At 47.6% G+C, this 19,344-nt stretch overlaps 1 protein-coding gene across 5 annotated transcripts; it reads left to right on the top strand.

Annotated features, from left to right (window-relative positions):
* The first annotated feature begins 491 nt into the window (after positions 1-491).
* ZSCAN20 (zinc finger and SCAN domain containing 20) lies at positions 492-17,977 on the top strand. Of its 5 annotated transcripts, none has more exons than XM_081056687.1 (8): positions 492-573; positions 6,562-7,088; positions 10,447-10,633; positions 11,103-11,179; positions 11,466-11,550; positions 13,055-13,741; positions 14,814-15,239; positions 15,808-17,977. In XM_081056687.1, exons 2-8 carry the CDS (start codon positions 6,672-6,674, stop codon positions 17,058-17,060), a joined length of 3,132 nt encoding a protein of 1,043 aa, XP_080912813.1. In that variant the 5' UTR covers positions 492-573; positions 6,562-6,671; the 3' UTR covers positions 17,061-17,977. The 5 variants fall into 5 exon arrangements, with proteins under 5 accessions (XP_080912813.1, XP_080912811.1, XP_080912814.1 ...); XM_081056685.1 differs by having other exon boundaries at positions 14,811-15,239; XM_081056688.1 differs by having other exon boundaries at positions 14,811-15,070; positions 15,808-17,976.
* The last annotated feature ends 1,367 nt before the right edge of the window (positions 17,978-19,344 follow it).

Genomic DNA, 19,344 nt, shown 5'->3' with positions numbered 1-19,344 from the left:
AATAATATTGGGAGACTCGGATGCTATTATTATCCTTACAAACGAAGAAAGCCAGGTGCACAACTGATACACAGTCACGCAGCTTAACCCTGAGCTGGCAATCGAACCTACGACTGTCCAACTTTCACCTGCTCACCAGTCTGGTCATGTCCAGCCACCCTTTCTCCTTATTACTTATTGTTTTTGCTTTGATCTTTCCCAGGCCTAAGGTTCTAGCTTCTCCCCTCCAACAAACCCCGCCCCTTCGGCTTGAGTACCGCCCACTGGGCGGTGCCCTTATCCCGGAGCTTGAGGAAAGGATGGGGATAGCAACAGGCCCCGCCCTCACGCTTAGAACCTGTTCCGATCTGTTCCGGTGCCGGGGACCAGGATAGGATGACACAGCTATTGGCTGACGATATCTGAAGGGCAGCAAACGGAGGGGCCGCCTACCGGCGCTCACGCGGTTCTTTCTGGGAGTTGTAGTCTCAGACGCTCCTTTCCTGGGGTGGCGCCGTTCGGACTCCGCGTCCCAGCATTCCCTGCGCAACCCCGGAGCACTTCCGCCCCGTTGTGAAGTGGGTGTCTCGGTGGGTGAGTCCGGGTGGCGGGGCGGGGGCAGCTGAGTCTCAGACTCTGGGCTGGAGACTTAGACGTAGGAGGTGGTGGTGTCTGAGGGGGCCAGGGAAGGTGAGAGGGGGAGAAAGAAGCTTTTACGTGTGGAGGGGAGGGTGAGGGGCAGTCAGAGGATGAGGCGTCCGGAGATGGGAAGGGTCATAGCGGGGTTGGGGACGATGAGGGACATCGAGGGCCTTGGGAGTGAGGAGGGTCTTGGGTCTGTCCGTAGGTGAGGACACCGAGAGAGATTCTGGAGGTGGGAGAGGCATAGAAGGCTCTGGAGAGCACAGGGGAAAGAATAGAGGGTTCTGGGGCCCTGGCAAGTGAAGGTAAGAGGGCCTGAGCTTGAACCCCGACCTTAAACATGCGGCTGCAGCCTCTGCCAGCTAACCTAGGACAGACATCTAATCTGATGTCCCCTTATGCGTCCTCTAATGGTTGTGACTTCTGGAACCACCGGGTGGGACTGGCTTCCTGTCCCGCCCCAAGCCTGCACCCCTTTCCTTGTGTCTGATGGAAGTGAGTGGCACCATCACCCGCATCACCCACGTGCGCTCTGGTTCCTCTTGCATTCTTCCACAAACAGGGAGCTTCCCATCTTTCAGTTTCCTTAATGTGTCTTCCATCTGCCCTTTCTTTGTCACGGTTTTTGGTATCCCACAAATCTGATTGTGCCTTCTGCTTTAAAACCTTCATTATAAGCACCCCTCACCTATAGAATGCAGTCCAGACACCTCAACCTGATATTCAAGACCCTTTATGAGCCACCTTGGAGCCTAATCTTCGTGCACCCCACACTCTAGGGCTGTCAAGGTTTTCCCCGTTTCTTGGCGGGGGCTGGTTTTCCACCACTGTAGGTGCTGTTCTCTTTGTTTAGCGTGCACTTTCCCCCACCCCCATTCTCTGCTCAGAAAGCCATTCTTTCTTCAAGAACCAACTCAAATATACGTTCAATTGCCTTAAGCAGATAAAGTCACCCCTCCCACGCCCAGCTCCCACAGACCTCTTTTAGTGCCTTTTTTGGGGTCTCTTTCACTAGACTGTAAGCATCTCCAGGACGGGGACAGGTTCTGAGTCACCTCGGTTTTCTCCATTGCCCAGCCCAGAGTAGTGAATACTTGATGAATGTGTGAATGAAGACCATCCAGAGTGAGTTTTGTTTTACCAGGCTTCAAGACTGCTATTCCAGTGGATTTCCAGGGGCAGGAGCGTTAGTTAGTCTTCTGCCTATCAGGGCTGTTTTTGCAGGAAGCTGTTGCAATGCCTATGGGCATTTAAGCCAAACTAGGGGTGGCAGGTACATGGAATGTATGCTTCCATTTCCCCTTCCTGTGTCTGGCAGTCCGCTAATTGGTCACAGCACATATTCACGTGGGATTCAGAGTCCTTAGCTCGCTTGACTGAAGTTGGTGATTTAAAGGAAACCTATTTGCTTTCCCTGGTTTAAGCCCTTAAGTGTGAGGTCAGGCTGCTTAAGCAACAGCCTGGACCATCAGCCAAGTGAGCTTGACAGCCTTTGGGAACGCCCAGTTTCTTTCTCTTTGGAGGTCACAGACCAGTCTTGGCCTTTCCCATAGGACTGGGGCAGATCTTTTCTTCCCATCCCACTTGTTCACTGGGTGGGTTCTTCATGTCCACATCCACTCTCACTACCCCAGAAGGCAGGATGCCTCTCAGCTTCCCTGTGTTTGCACCGGGATCCTGATTTTGACAGCAGTCAACACCTATCCCTCATTATTTAGGGGAATTTGTACCCTTTCTAGCTCTTCCTGGATATTGGAAGAGACCTTTGAGCTCATTCAGCCGAAAGGTGGCGAAGTGACAGCCCATGCTGAATGAAGCCTACCATCATGCTCTGTTTAATCCTAATGGTGTTTGAAACAATTTTGATTTGGTTGCCAACATTTAAAAGTAGCAAGTGTCACAGAGATGGAAATTAAAAGGAGGAAAGAATTCCTCTGGCAGGAGTAAGAAGGTCATTCTTTTTTTATCCAGTGTGCGCAGAAAGAGATTAATTTAAAAATCCAGAATTTTACCTTCTCTTAGAGAAATTAGAAGGTCTGCTGACACTGGCCAGTGTTCCCTTGGGTGCTCCGTAGTGGCCACACTCCTGGATTTACTCATTTACATTGCCTGGCCTCTGTAACCATTTAAATTTGTAGCCATTGATTCTAGTCTCTGTCTCTTTGCTCTGTTCTCATTATACTCTTTGGGCAACTGAGTAGGCAGGGTCAGGCTATATCAGCTGCAGTCTAGGTAGGCAGCTGCTGAAGCCACATGACCTGTCCAAAGTCACATAGCTGATAAATGGCAGGAGTGGAACTAGAACCCTGATTTGGTCTCTCCTGTCTTAATGTTCTTTCTACGCTCCGTACCATCTTGTTAAGAGTTTGGATGACTGTTAGATCATAGGGGAGACTATGTGGTGTGGTTAAAACAAAACATGGAGAAAAGAAATCTGGCTCAGGCTTCCAGCTTAGATTCCAGCTCTACCACTTTCTATTTGTGTAACCTTAAGTGAATCCTCATAGAAGCTCAGTTCCCTATATGTAAATTGAGGATATAGTGGAGTCATACTTTACGATATTCTAGTCAGTACAGAAGATGAAAATTAAATTTAGCCAAAAATAACAGGCAACTTGAAATTCCTTTGTCCAGGAGCCATTTGGAAACCAATATCCTGTCTTTCAGTAAGCTAACCAGCATAGCTGCGTTCTCTTGCTTGAACGTTAGATGAAAGAGTGGTCCTATGATTGGGGAGCACGCAGTGTGAAAGACACTCTCCTCGCACTCAGCGGAAAGAGAGGCTGAGGGAACACAGACCAGCCTGGGCACCAGCAGATCACGGGCGTGCTCACTCTGACATAGACACATCGCGAATGGAACCGGTGCTCCATTTAAATGATGTCCTTTCTTTCTCTTCCTGGTATTTGTATGTAGTTTAATATGTGTAAGTTACAGATCAGTGTAATGCAGTTCAACACTGACGACACTTCAGTCGCTCGCCTGGAGGATTCAGTGGGATTATGAATGTGGAGGACTTAGCCCCGGGCCTGGCACCTCCTGGGCACTCAGTAAGTGGTGACTCTGAGGCTGCTGATCCCAGTGAGGCCCCCGTGTTCCTGGGAGTCTCAGGACTGAGGAGTGCCCTCGTCCGTTCGTCCTGTTACCTCTGTGAAGTCACCCTGCTGTCGGCCGGCTGTGTTGACCTCCCTCTGTGGCGAGGCTGCTGTTGGTATCTGTCTAAGAGAGTAGCAGAAAAATCTTTCAGGTTTGTGTTTGAAAATAACCTCTGGGACTTTGAAGTCTCCCCGGAAGAAAATACCTGTTATCTGAGACTCTGGGCTTTGGGTCTGGTGGGACTCCTAACGGCCTGCTTTGCTGTAGTGTTCTCTCTGTGCAGGACGACAAACTCCTTCGCTTGCTCATTGACTGTCTCTCTCATTAGACTGTAACTTTTATGCAGGTGGAGACGGTCCGTCCTAGTTATTGTTGGCTCTCTAGCTCCCAGTACAGTGCAGGGTACGTGGTGGCACCCTGTGGATGACTGGTGGATTAGTCCTTGTGTGAGAGAGCGACACAAATGTGTGTGGACCAGTGCATGATTAAGGTTGTGGTTAAAAACGAACTTTCATGAAAGGTTAATTCTTTCGCTTAATGTAAATGATGGACCTTCCATAGCCCATTAAGTTTCTAATGTACCAGAGGTACTATTTTAATAAAGGCAACAAAACTTCCAATGACCCTGCTATTTATCAAACACTGAATTGGGCACTAATGGGTACAGAAATGAGTAAGATAGAGTACTCAATCTAGTAATGCAATCTAATGGGGGGCCGTTGGATGTGAAAACAGGCAATTACAGTAGTGTAGGATAACACCTGTGTGAGAGATAGATGCCAGCAGCTTTGGGAAAACAGGCTTGAGGAGGGGATTCTTGGAGAGCAGGGATGGGGGCAGTGTGACAAGAGCATGTCAAGCAACTCTTAACTGATGACCTAACGTTGGGCTGATACCTGAAGGCCAAGCAGGAAGTTGCCAGGTGGTCATGAGTTGTGTTCCCAGCCTCTCCCTACGTAAGTGGACGTCTTTAGGCCAACTCTTTGTTTTTCATCACCCTGGTCTTATTTCTAGACAGTCCAGTCAGATGGCCTAAAATCAAAATACTACCCTCCATCCATTCTCAATTCAGCTGTGTTATTCCCAGTTGGAAGCAGCTAATAGCCTCCTTTGAGCAGGCATTTTTTTTTTTTTATGTCATCTAGAATTGCTGGGAATGACACAGAGCTCATTTTGCTAGATAACCCAGCATGAGTGTTGTCAGAGTCTTCATTGTATAAAAGCAGCAGCTCCAGACGTTCACTCAACAAACATTTACTGAGAGCCTCCTCGTGCTTAATGTGGGTGTGGGGTTGGGAAAGGTGTGAAAAAAAGAGAAGTAAGCTGTACTTCTTGCCCTTAGTGAGGCTGTAATCTCTCTGGGACACACATCTGTACATACACCCCTCTGCTACAACCTGGAAAGTAGCACGTGTCACAGAGATGGAAATAAAGAGGAGAAAACAATTCCTCTGGCAGGAGTAAGAAGGTCATTCTTTTTTTATCCAGTGTGCACAGAAAGGGATTACTTATAATCCTTGCTTCACGACACGTCAGCGTTGTTCGTTGACCATTATTTCACTGTTTACTGAACGCTTCCTGTGTGTGCTGAGCCCTGTGCTGGGTCCCTTAGGAAGCCTGTGATTTCGTGGGTAGATAATTATAACAAAGTATGATCAGGGTAATGACACAGAAAACAAGGTGGCATGAAGCTTGTGGCTGAGGACTGGATCTATTCTCAGGGCACAGGGAAGGCCTCCTGGAAAAAATACAATTTAAGCTGAGTCCTTGCTAGGTGAAGACAGGGAGGAGACTGTTCCCAAAGGAGACCCCAACATGTGTAAGGGTTCAGAGGGCATCGCCATGTAGGAGCTGCAAGCTATGCAGCTGAAACACCGTGACTCGGGAGCACGGTAAAGAAAAGAGGTGGAGACTTGGGCAAGGTTTGTACTTTATCCTGAGGGAAACAGGAGGGCCAGAAGCGTGTTGAGCAGGGACGTAACATGGTCAGATTTTGCACCAGTCTGGTTGTTGTGTAAAGCATGGACCAGGGGTTGGGTGAGGGGAGTGGAGGCAGGGACATGAGTTAGGAGGCTGATCACGTGATAAACATGATGATTCTCTGGACCGACACGGTGGTATTGGGAATGTCGATGGTTGGAAGGCCAAGTGGACACAGCTTGGTGATGAATTGGATGTGGGGGAACGTGGAGAAAGGACGAGCAGGTTTTCGGCATGAGGAACGTGATGGAAGGTGGTGCCTTCATTGGGTGGAGAACTCCACAAGACGGACAGGTTTACAGGAGAATGTGACGAAATCAGGTTTTGACCCGTTGAGATTGAGGTGCCTGAGAGACGGTCAAGTGGAAATGTCCTGTAGGTGGCTGGAGTTTGGGGTCTGGAGACAGGTCCTGGAGTGTTAGGGATCATAGAGGTGGTGAAAAATGCCCAATGGGTAGAATGATCAAGGGCAAGTATAGAGCGAGAGGGATTTTTGCGAGAAGAGCAGCCTTAGAGAGGAAGACTGAAGCTCTAAGGCCCAGGAAGGAAGGCCTGCTGGAGGGGAGATGCTTGGATCCAACTTGAGGGAAGGTCAGACTTTGGACATGTGTAGAGGGAGGAAGGCCACGCTGGGGCCAGATTGTGGAGGGCTTGATGCCAGGCTAAGGCAAGCAGGTGTCCCAGAGGGTGTAACACTGCTGTCTTCCTCCGGTGTGCTGGCTGGTCTAAGTTCCAGCTTATGGGAAAGGGGCATCTCTTAGAACCCCCACCCCTTGTAGAGGCAGTGGTGGGTGTGGGGGAAGTGAGGAAAGCGAGATTCTTGGGTCCGCTTGCTCACTCTGTCCTCTGTCTTTCTGCCTTCAGAGCCCTGGGAAGCATTTCTTCTCCCAGGAGCCCCTTGAAGGACACACCGTAGATGCAGAAAGACGTTGGATGGGGACAGCCCAGCTGATGTGAAGCGTCCAGGATAGAGCATGGCTGTAGCGCTGGAATCCCAGGGCCAGGCGTCTCCCCGCCCCGAGCCTGAAGAACTCCTGATTGTGAAACTGGAGGAGGACGCGTGCAGATCAGAATCCGGACCCGGGGAGAAGGACCGTGACCTCGTCCGTGGCCCTGAGGCCTCCCGCCAGCGCTTCAGGCAGTTCCGGTACAGGGATGCAGCTGGACCTCACGAGGCCTTCAGCCAGCTCTGGGCGCTGTGCTGTCACTGGCTGCGGCCGGAGATCCGCCTCAAAGAGCAAATCCTGGAGCTGCTGGTGCTGGAGCAGTTTCTGACCATCTTACCCAGGGAGGCCCAGGCCTGGGTGCAGGCGCGCCACCCTGAGAGCGGCGAGGAGGCCGTGGCGCTGGTGGAAGATTGGCACCGAGAGGCCCGGGCGTCAGGACAACGGGTGAGCAAGCGGTCTGTTCTCCAAGGAGCGGGCGGGCAAGGCAGCGGGGTGTGACTAGGTCAATAATTGCCAAAATAATAGCCATTATTGTTACCGAGCAGCTGACGTTTATTGAGCACTCCTGGGTACCAGGCACTGTTCTAAGTGCTTTCCAGGTGTTAACTGATTTAGTCCGGTCAGCAATTGAACGAGGTCAGTACTGTTATCCTAGTTTTACCAGTGAGGAAACTGAGGCAGAGAAAAGATGGGTAATTGGCTCAAGGTCACACAGCTACGAGGTGGTAGAGCCAGGATGTGGATTTAGGCAGTTTGACTCTAAAGCCAGCGTTTATAACCACTGCTCCAAACTGCCTACCAATACTGTATGCACAGTATGGTTGATTTGTATTGTGTTTTATACTTAAAATCTTTTTACATGTGTGATCTGTTTGGATGCTTACAGCAGTAATATGGGTAGATGGAAATAGCATGATTGTCCTCATTATTCTAGCTTAAACTAAGGCGCTAAAAGTCAGGTGCTTCACAAAGCTCAGCTTCCAAGTTCATCGTTCTTTGCACTTTCCTACCTGCTCTTGAGGGCTCACAAATGTCAAACCGCATGGATAAGTACGTAGCACAGGAGCTTATTTTTCCCCAGACATATATGTTGTGGCTTGTGATCTTACATCACAAGGTACATAACTTAGTTACGTTCTCTGCAGGTAAAAGTTTTCCAAGTCTTAATAGTGGAATCAGATATATTACCTATGTTCCTCAAAGAGAGTCCCCCCTGAAAAAGGTTGATGCCTACTGAGCCAAATGGCCTCTGAGATAGTTTCCTTAAAGAGATCTTCCTGCTCTGCTACTTTTCACTGGCTCCATGTCTTTTCATGGCTTCATAGCTCCATCTTTTAGTGCTGAAGAACTCCATCTGTAATTTTTAGCTTGTTGATTATGTCATCACCCTTTTGCAGAGCCCCTCTCCCCATCAGGGGCGTAAACATGAATAGACTGTTTTTTAGAGCAGTTTTAGGTTTACAGCAGAACTGTGAAAATGGAACGGAAAGTGCAGCGAGTTCTTACATGCCTCCTGCCCTGCCACCTGCACAGCTTCCTTCATTGTCAGTACCCACTAGAGTGGTGCCTTTGTTACGATCGATGAACCTGCACGGACACCTCATTATCACCCAGAGTCCGTAGTTGACCGGGGTTCACGCTTGGTGTTGCCCCTTCTGTGTAATGACTTGACCCACCATTACAGTACCATGCAGACCGGTGTCACTGCCCTAAAACTCCTCTGTGCTCTGCAAATTCATCCCTCCCCTCCATCTCTGGCAACCACTGGTACATTTACTGTCTTCACAGTTTCGCCTTTGCAGAGTGGCTTCTTTCACTTAGTAACATGCATTTCAATTTGCTCCGTGTCTTTTCATGGCTTCACAGCTGTCTTTAGCGCTGAATAATATTCCATTGTCTGGATGTGCCACAGTTTTTCTGTTCTCCTACCACGCGACACCTTGGATGTTTCCACGAGTTGGCAATTATGAATAAAGCTGCTAGAAACTTGCAGGTGCAGATTTTTCTGTGGTGCACAGGCGTTTTAGATGGATTCTTTCTTCACGCCTACCCCAGTCAGTATCCTCCTGATTCTTTCCTCCTCGTTGTCACTTGAAGCCAACGCTTCCTGTGTCCATGTTACCGTCCATGGAATCAGAATCTTCGCTTAGGCAGTGGTTGAAAGAGCTAGGGCTAGGAGTGAGGACTGTGGTGGAGTCTAGTCACACAGTTCTCATGTAGATTGTAAGACTGTAACTATAACAGTGAGTTGTTTTTTTTCTTTTTTTCTTTTTCCCCCCCTTAACCGTATAAGAATGTTGGTAAGTGGTGTTTTCTCCCTGTGAACCACACAGGGTGTTGGTGGAGCTCCTTGTTTGGAATGGCTTTTGATGCTCATGGCCCATTCCTATATATCTTCTTAATGGTAAACATCCTCCTTTTGAGATCAGCCAAAAGATTTTTGGAAATAAGTTTGGCAAAAGCAGTAAGTCGATGAAGATGGATGTCACTATTTTGAGTCAAAAAATAAGGTTCAGAGAAATATAGAGGGTGCCAAAAAAGTGTGTACACATTTTAAGAAAGGAAAAAAACTGTATTAAAATTGTAATAATATGTATACACTGATAACAAACGATGAATACAAGTCATGTGTATACATTTTTTTGGCACCCCTGGTATATATAGTTGCGACCTCTTGTGTAAACATGGGGAATAAATAAGAATATATATTTACAGTTGCTTGAACATAAAGAAACTCTGAAAGGATGCAGAACAATAGTTACCTGTGGGGAGGAGTAGGGGAAGAAACGGGCAGATGGCATGGTTCAGGGGTGGGGATGGGGTATTTTCTGACTATATTCTTATATATATTTTCTATTTTTGAACCATGTGAGTATTGAAAATACCTATTGAAGACATTGAAATACACTTTTTAAAGTGAGTTGTTTCTGTAAGGCAATGAGATTGTAATATTTTGGGGGGTTTAGGGCCAGGAAATAAGATCTCGGCCTCTCCCTCTGCATTTGGAACCAACTGAGAGGTAGAGATGAGAAATGAGTTTTATGATTGATAATGCTGAATTGAGTAATGTCATCTCTTAATTGATTATTCCCTTTTATTTTGTACATATTCTCTATACCTCTGAGTACTTTTTGCCTGAACGTCAATATTGAAATTAAAATTGCCACTTCTGTTTTCCTTTTGAGTTACAGTGCTGTATCTTTGCTTATCCTTCTGTTTTAAGAGTAGATGTGCCTTTCTGAAACAGCACGTACTTTCTTTTTCATTTTAAAATTCAATCTGTAATTCTTTGTCCTTCCTTTTTCTTATATTTATTTTTGAATTGTCTTTGCCTTTCAGCAGGAATATTTAGAGCAATTACATTTAGAGTTATAGTTGTATCTGTTCTTATGCTTCCCTTTGCTTTTTAATGTAAACCTGGTTAACTTTCCTCTCTCTTTTTTTTTAACTTAAAAATTATACTCCCTGTTTTTGATGTTTAGAGATTATTTTTTAATGTCGTAAAATTTTTACATAACTTATGTTTTTATGATTAAAAAATGTGTTGGATAGTCGTTGCCTCATTGAGATACTTGTTTGGCCTCCCTGTGTTGAACAAGACATTAGTCATTTGGTCAGATAATTTATAGTCTATTTTCTCAAGTCAGCCTGATGGCTTTGTCGTCATACTTTGAGCCATCTTCGGGTCTTAAAAAGAGCCTGTTAACTTCTGGGCCACAGTTGTGCTCAACAGAACATTGCCTGCCCTACCAGAATTGGTCGTATTGAACTGACGATTGGGAATTTTGACCATCTCTTGTAGGAACTGGACTTGTGTGCAGAAGAGACCAGGCCCTTAAAGAGAATGCAGGAATCTCAGAGCTGTCAGCTGCAGCCAATGGATCACTGGCACAAGGGACAGTCCCAGAGGCAGTGGGTGAAGAATCCATGCCCTGACCTTCCCAAGCATCTAGACACCAAGATGGTGCCCCAGACCTTGAAAGAGAGTGGTGAGTCCCAAGAATCAGGGAACATCAGGGAAGAGGGGTGAGCGAGTTGGTAAGGAAGGGTACATGGGGAGGAGAGATGTACAGATTTCAAGGCAAGGGATGGAATAGTGTCTGATGGACACACTAAGAAGTAAGGCAGGTAAGCATTCTAAAAGAATATGAAGCTCCCAACGATGTCAGCTCGGCAACAAGCCCCCTTCCCCCAAACCCCCATCCCATGTCTGAGTCATGCACGTTCCAGCTGGGACTGAAGCAAAGTGGTGATCACAGGTATTCAGGCTGGCATTTCTCATATGGCACATCACTGTAGGAGCAGATACTCTCGAAGGGAAGGAAAAGGGGAAAACGGCACGGGCTACAGGGATAGTCTCAGATTGACCCACGTGTGGCCTTTGGAAAGCTGGACCCGAAAGGGGGTGGTCTTCTGGGAACCAGAGCTTTGGTTTCAGAGACTTTTTCTTCTCCTTAGCTGTCCTCACTCCCCGAGCCCCTGCTCTCCCAAAGATGGGGAGCGTTGGAGATTGGGAGGTGACAGCTGAGTCTCAGGTAAGCTGCTGTTTGGTCTCCCTTTCCTGTCATTACTTCTCCTGTGCTCTTGCCCCTATGCTCCTCTTCTCTTCCCATGGCCTCACCTCAGCAAAAGGGCACAAGATTCAGGTGTTAGCCTCTTCCTTGCCCCCGATTTGCTGGGCCTCTCCTTGGTCATGCTGCCCCCTGCATTGCTAGCCTCACACACGGTATTCCTGTATTCCCATTATCTTTCTTGGTAGGGTTCCCCAGCTGTTGTCAAGGGTCGGTGACATTTGAGGTCCCTCTCTTGTACATCTCACAGGAAGCCCTGGGCCCTGGCAAACATGCTGAGAAGGAGTTTCTCAAGAACCCCCCAGGAGACAACTGTGGGAATGGCGTGTCCCTGGGTAAGGAAACAGTGCCCTCTGAAGAAGGTGTTGGGTTTCTGGTGTACTCAGTTCCCACAGAGTGTTTCATCACTCCCTTAGGACTGGGACTCTGTGAAGTCTGTGGAATTTCAGACATAGGAAGAAGACATGCTTTCTGTAGCCAACAGGCCGGGATGGAGTATGGGAATGGAGTCTGCCTGGATGGAGGCTCGCAGGATGGCTTCCAACAGCCCGCCCTCTTGGGGCTCGTTACCTTCATTTCCTCAGTACATTCACTGTGATGCAGGGACTGGGCCCCGCCTGCCGTCTCAGAAATCCTGTCTTTTCCGCATCAAACAGGATCCCTCTCTCAGGGGTGGACTCAAGTGAATTAAGCCCATGAAACTGATGCACTAAACCACAGTGAACTTATCACAGGGCTGAAAATACTCGAAGCCCACAGGACCAGCACAGACTCCTTTCTCTATAGGCGCATCTACACGGGAAGTCAGATAATAATGAACCACTTCCCTGTGGAGCCTGGGATCAGTATGAGGGCAGTTAGACACATGAGTGGGATAAAGTAGAAGAGGCAATGACAGGTCTGAGCACGTCAGTAAGGTAAGATACTAGACCCTCATTGGCTACTTGCTTGTCTGTGTAACCCCTTCTTCACACGTGGTGTCTGGGGAAAAGAGCATTCAAAGGGACAAACTTTGGGAAATGCTGAACTAGACAATCCTTAAGCCTCTTTTAGCTCTAAACTCTTTTTCATCTAGTTTCCTTCAAATATTTCCTTTAATTAAAGGCTTCTGTTTTGTTAGGCTTGGGAGCTATTGGGATAGGAGTTCTCTAAACATAGTTAACTGTTTTAAAAAATAAGGAAATTCATTTTCTGACGTTACGTCTTGGAAATCCAGAGGAGAGCATGTTCCTACCGCAGTACAAACTGGCTCAGCCATATCATAAGGGGCCTAGGTTCTTTCTTTTTCTCTGCTCTGCCATCCTCAGTCTCAGCTTCATATTAAAGCTATTTTGTGTCAGAATCAAAAGATAGATGCCAGTGCAATTGAGGCCACAAGTTTCCTAGCAAGGGACTCACACCACACACATACATACAGAGAAGGCGGCAGAGTGAGAGAGACAGAGAGAGAGAAATGGGGCTGTGGGGGGTGGGGGTGGCAGAGAGAGAGACAGACAGCCAGCCAGACCTTTCCTCCAACCATTGAATTAATTCTGATTGGGCCAGTTTAAGTCATGAGCCTATTGTGGACCAATGACAGTTACACTTTTGTACGATATGTTTCATAACAAGAACTGAAAAAGCAAATGAACAAAGCAAACAGCTCAAGTGATGTTTTTGGTGAAGTGATTCTGTTACCTCCAGCTACCTCTCTAACCCACCAGACATTTGAAGGGATTAGCATGGGAATTTCTCATTAGCCTCTCACAGGGAAATGATATGTTTCAGGGACATTTTGGACAGGCACTCTGCTCAAGAGATCATTTCTACTTAATCATTTCTTTCCTTCCTTTTACATAGGAGTTCTAGTTTCAAAAGCAAATATCATCTCCCAGCGAGAGCAAGGACCAGAATTTTTGGGTCCAAGTCTTATAAATTCTGGAAAAAGGAACACTGCAGATTATAGCCTGGATATTGAGCAAACAAAACCGGCTCCCGCATTGGCCTGGAGGGACTCCAGAGCCTGGGAAGAACAGTACCAGTGGGACGTGGAGGACATGAAGGTGTCAGGTGTGCACTGGGGCTACGAGGAGACCAAGACTTTCCTGGCCATTTTGAGTGAGTCCCCCTTCTCTGAAAAGCTCCGGACTTGCCACCAGAACCGCCAGGTGTACCGGGCCATTGCTGAGCGGCTGAGGGCACGGGGCTTCCTGCGGACCCTGGAGCAGTGTCGCTACAGGGTCAAAAACCTCCTACGGAATTACCGGAAAGCCAAGAGCAGCCACCCACCGGGGACCTGTCCCTTCTACGAGGAGCTGGAGGCCCTGGTGAGGGCTCGGACAGCCATCAGAGCCACAGAGGGAGTGGGAGAGGCTGTGACACTTCCCAGGCTGGGGGATAGTGATGCAGAGATGGAAGAGCCGGACGAAGGGGGCTGGGAGCCTGAGGAAACAGCAGAAGTCTGTAATGGTGATGACCTGGTCACTGATGAGTCCGTGCAGGGGCCCAGGATTCCAGGGGGTCCGGCTCTGTTCCAAAGTCGTATTGGTAAGAACACGGGTTTAATTGGATCGAGATTCCAACCCTCCTACTAGCCAAACCCTCAGCTGCCTGAGTTCAGGGCGCAGCAGGCTGGATTGATGCTACTGGAGTAAGGCGCTAAGTTCCTTAGGTCATCCTCAGACTCCCACTCTCGTCTTGTATGCTCAGTTCTCCTTGTACAAGTGTACTACTTATAGAGACAAGCACTTTAAAAATCTTAGGGGACCTTAAAGAGCTAATTCAGTATTTCCCAAAGTGTGTCGCTGGTAGTATGGGGATGAGTGAACTTTTAATGTGTATGAACCCATCAACCGGGATTTCACAGATAGTAAATTTAGGTAAAGAAAGATACGGAGTGAAATACTTAATAGATAGAGCAGACATCATGACAGTATGTAATTGAGCAATCAGTGTTTAGGAAACACCCAGTCATTGTAAAAGTGGAAACACTGAAACCGAAGAGATGAAGCGTCTTATCTCAAGGTCCACAGTGAGGCAGAGTCAGGGTCAGAGCCCAGGGCGCCAGCCCCCTTTCCTGTGGTTTTCCCCCCACCATGCTGCCTCCCTGGCTGCATCATTCACCTGCAGAGGAACTGACCATAGGCCACTTCCTTGTCCTTCTTCCACAAAAGGGGAAGGCATCCTCAGTTGGGCTCTATTGCAAGATTATTTGAAGTCCATTCATGTCTTTAGAGATTCTCCATTCCCATGTTTGTTAAAAGGAAAATTCATAAAAGTAAGTAGAGGACAAGTGTTTAATGGATATAGAGAGAGTCTCTTGTATACTATAGGCCTTTCCCTGAACCAATCAGCTGAAGCCAGGCGAGTGGCGTCACCTGGTATAATATGGCCACCGAAGTCCTCCCCTTCTGGCAAGACTCTTAAGTGTTAATAGAATCTTTTAGAAGGGGGTGGCACAGCCCTGAGAAGCAGGGGTATATTCTTTGTTGGTGCCTCAGGCACCTGGACAATTTCTGAGATGCCTATGTTCTAGGCATTTAGCAGGGCAGGTGACCCCGATGACCTAGGCAAGTTTCATTAAGTCTCACAGTTCTGAACTTTTCACTCCTGACAGCAGGTGTGCACTGGGGCTACGAGGAGACCAAGGCCTTCCTGACCATTCTCAGCGAGTCCCCATTCTCTGAAAAGCTTCGCACCTGTCACCAGAACAGCCAGGTGTACCGGGCCATTGCAGAGCGGCTGTGTGCACAGGGCTTCCTGCGGACACTGGAGCAGTGTCGCTACAGATTCAAAAACCTCCTTCGAAGCTACCGGAAAGCCAAGAGCAGCCATCCACCGGGCACATGCCCCTTCTATGAGGAGCTGGACTCGCTGGTGAGGGCTCGGACTGCGGTCAGAGTCATGGGGACCTTCGGGGAGGCAGCGGGTCTCCCTCCATCTGGGCAGAGCAGTACTGAGGCTGATGAACAGGAGGCCTGGGATGAGACGGCAGACGAAGATGCCATCAAACCTCCAACCCCATGCCCTAAAACCCCAGACACTGGTAAGCCGGGAGTCATTGGATGGCCACAAAACCTGCAAGCATGCAGACGGAGTGAGGGAGTCAGGCTCATTATCTTCTCACTGAACTAAAACAGAGAATAGAATTGGATTGGAAAAAGATGTGTGCCTTGCTCTGATTATCCAGTCTCTAGCTTAATATAATCCCTCAAATGAGCCAAGCAGTGAGGTCTAGATTTTACTGGGATTCATTTGGGCAATTATAGAGTCTATTCAATCTCCTATGACATAGGACAGACTGACTGAACGAGAAAAAAGAAGTGTTCATTATCAAATAATGGGACAGGCGAGTTGGTCAGGGAGACTGGCTGGCTGCTTGGCTAGTGCTCATGGCTCCCTTGATGGGGTACCTACACTCTGCTCCTGAACTTTGCAGCTCAGAAATGCGTGTATGCACTGAAACTTGATCAATTTCACGTTAGTCACATTTATAAGATGTGAGATGCAAGATACAAATTCATGTCAGCCAAATTCACAAGACATGAGATACAAACATAAATAGACACCAACTAATGAATGAGCAAAAACTGTGTTTCTGTCCATTCTTTCAGGTTTTGAGATGAAGCATGAAGATGAAGACCAGAGTTCAGAGCAGGATATTTTTGAGGATTTGCCTGGCGCTTTATCAAAATGTACCACAGAAATTGTTTGCCACCCTCATGACTGGGGGGAAGACAGTGAAAATGAAAATGAAGAGCAGTGGGGAAATCCCTCACAGGAACAGTGGGAAGAATGTTCTTCTGAAGAGGATTTAGGAAAACTTATTGACCATCAAGGATTGTACCTTGCAGAGAAACCCTACAAGTGTGACACGTGCGTGAAAAGCTTCAGTCGGAGCTCCCGCTTCATTGCCCACCAGAGGACACACACAGGTGAAAAGCCCTACAATTGCCTCAAATGTGGGAAAAGTTTTAGTGACCGCTCCAACCTCAATACACACCAGAGAATTCACACTGGAGAGAAGCCCTACAGATGTCTCGAATGTGGGAAAAGCTTTAGCGACCACTCAAATCTCATCACCCACCAGAGAATCCACACAGGGGAAAAGCCCTATAAATGTGGGCAATGTTGGAAAAGCTTCAACCAGAGCTCAAACCTTCTGAAACATCAGCGGATCCACTTGGGAGGAAATCCTGACCACTGTAGTGAGCCCGGGGAAAACTTTGGCCCGAGCCCATCCTTCAGTGCTCGCTGGAGGAACCTGACAGAGGCGACGTCCCCTGAACAGCCTCAGAGTGCCAGTCAGACCTTGAATTCCCCTGGGCCGCACAGCACCAACTCAGGGGAGAAACTTTATCAGTGTTCTGAATGTGGAAGAACCTTTTCTAAGAGCTCTGCCCTCATTAGTCACCAAAGAATCCATACAGGTGAGAAACCATATGAATGTGCTGAATGTGGGAAAAGCTTCAGTAAGAGCTCCACGCTGGCTAACCACCAGCGAACCCACACCGGAGAGAAGCCATACAAGTGTATGGACTGTGGGAAATGCTTCAGTGAGCGCTCCAAGCTCATCACACACCAGAGAGTGCACACAGGAGAGAAGCCCTACAAATGCCTTGAGTGTGGAAAATTCTTCCGTGACCGTTCTAACCTCATTACTCACCAGCGGATTCATACAGGAGAGAAGCCTTATAAGTGCAGAGAGTGTGGGAAATGCTTTAACCAGAGCTCCAGTCTTATTATTCACCAGAGAATCCACACTGGGGAGAAACCCTACAAGTGTATGGAGTGTGGCAAAGACTTTAACAATAGCTCCCACTTCAGTGCCCACCGAAGAACCCATGCAGGAGGGAAAGCATCATAGGAGACAACTCCCCCAACAACAAAAGCGATAAACATGTATTTAAATCTCCCAAGATCATAAGATTTATGGTAGAAAGAAACACTCCCAATTTTCAAGCTTGGTGCATATATCAGGAGTAATCCTTTTATAATCCAGGTCATTTGGTAGTGAATACAAATGCTAAGGATACGGATTTGAAGGCACTTTTCCTAAGTGTAATTTGTTTTTCTCTGTAAAACAACCTACTCTCAGTCCTGAGCAGTGATTCCAAATCACACTCTGCCTTCACACTGTCCGCATGTACACACACCCCATTGGCACACGTTGCAGATTCTCCTACCTGGCAGTTTTCAGTTGGGGCGTATCCTCACAGGAGAACTTGGAGACTCTGGTGAGAGAGGGGCATAACTGAGAAGCACTGGCCTAAAGCAAGCCACTGTGAGCTCAGTAAAAAGTAGGAACAATGACATATTAGCAAATCATTGTTAATAATGGCAAAAATAGCCAGTATTTATCGAGCATTTGTTTCTCAGCAGGCTCTGTGCTAAACACTTTATACACATCATCTCATTTAATCCTCAGAACGGCACCAGGGGGTAGGTAATAACGTTCTCCCCATTTCCCAGAAGAGAAGAGTGAGGCTCGGGAAACAAGTAACTCACTTGGGTCACACATCTGAAAATGGCAGAGACAGGATTCAACCGTGTCTGTCTGCAGAGCCTGAGGAGCTCTTCCTGTCATACTGAATCCCGTTTCACATTAGGGTAGGTAACTCAGGTGCCAGGATCTCAAAGCAAGCACTTTGTAGACCACATTTCCTGTTAAGATTCCTTTATGAATTCTCCTTTTAACAAGTATGGAAACCTAGAATACCTAAAGATTAAAGGTCTTGAGATGCTCAGAACTGGCACTGTCCTTTGAGCAAGAATGAGCAATTACCAAAGCACTTGATGTGAATGTTCATCTTTACAGTAATATGGGTGAGAGACAGGTGGGTTGAGATTGGGAAAAATTTGTAGCTGAAGTGATGTTTCTCCCGATGAGATACTGCTTTGGCTAAGGAAAGAGGGTTTAAGAATTTCCCTTTTCTCAGGTAGTCAGCCCTGCTTCTTATTACCCTTGGTTGGATCCTAGGCTAAACCTTACAGAAATCTGGGCTTCCTCACCAGTGTTCGCTCCCCCCTGTGATTTTTTGCCTCCCTGACCCTTTCCTGCTCAGCGTGGCAGAAGCTTTGTTCCAGTTCCCCATTCTAAGACAGGTGGAAGGAGTTGGGATGCGTGTGGTATACTCTCGAGAGGGCTTTGAACATGGTTCCACTTTCTAGGTTCATGGTGGTTGTATGCCGAGCCATCTTGTCCCCGGCCTCCCCTGTGCTTTCTAAACGTTGGCCATTAAGACCTTCCTCCCTCACAGGCTAAATCAGAAAGGTTCACACAGGATGGTTTTCTCATTTTCAGCATTTTGTCCTCCAGAGTTTCGCCTAAGAAGGGTTTAGAAATGTTGACCAAGGACTCTGATTTCCATATGATTTTAAAGGAAAGCCCCTCTTCTGATTCTGCCTATGACATTGGGGTGACATTCATACCCTGGTTATTTAATGGACTTGGGAACCTGTCAGAGTGGATGCGATGGAACCTTGAAGAATGGAACTTTCTATTCACATAAGAGGACGTCACAGAGATTTGCACTCCTTTTCTGTGATCACTCCTTAACCCTGTCCTCTACTTCCTAGCTCACCTGGGATCACTGCCTGTCAACTCCTTCCCGACTTACCTTTCCTGCCTCACATTATCTCTGAGGGGCAGGACCTGGAACCAGCAGATGCCAGTATCTGCAGTAATAAGATGAAACATAGGGAAGCATATGAGCCGAGAGGAAGGACCCCAAAAGAGGGGATCGGAGTCCCAGGGGAAGCACAGTGGTGTGAAAAGCACAGATGAAAGGTGAAGGTAGGGACCTTAGCTTCTTAGCACTATTGGTGTATGAATGGGAGTAGGGGAGTGGTGGGAGCTGAGATTGGAGGGGTGCTTGGTCAGGATCACAGAGAACCTTGTGTCTGCCAGCTTGGACACCAGGCTGAGGGTGACAGGGTCAGAGGGGCATTGTCAAAGTCAGCTGAATGGAACTTGGATGTGCTGCAGTTAGGATGACCTATTGGGGCAGTTTTGCCGTATTCCAGTTAAAAGGGAGGGTCTGAACTAGAGGAGTGGTTACATTGAAGAGAAGGGGATGGATCTGAGAGGTTTCAGAGGCAGAATTGAGCACAGCCGAGGAAAGACAGAAGGCCTTGGGGTAGAGCATGCC

Source organism: Rhinolophus hipposideros, assembly GCF_964194185.1.
Source record: "Rhinolophus hipposideros genome assembly, chromosome: 8".
Lineage (NCBI taxonomy): Eukaryota > Metazoa > Chordata > Mammalia > Chiroptera > Rhinolophidae > Rhinolophus > Rhinolophus hipposideros.
The sequence above is the reverse complement of the archived record's forward strand: the minus strand, read 5'-3'. Positions and strand labels throughout refer to the sequence as shown.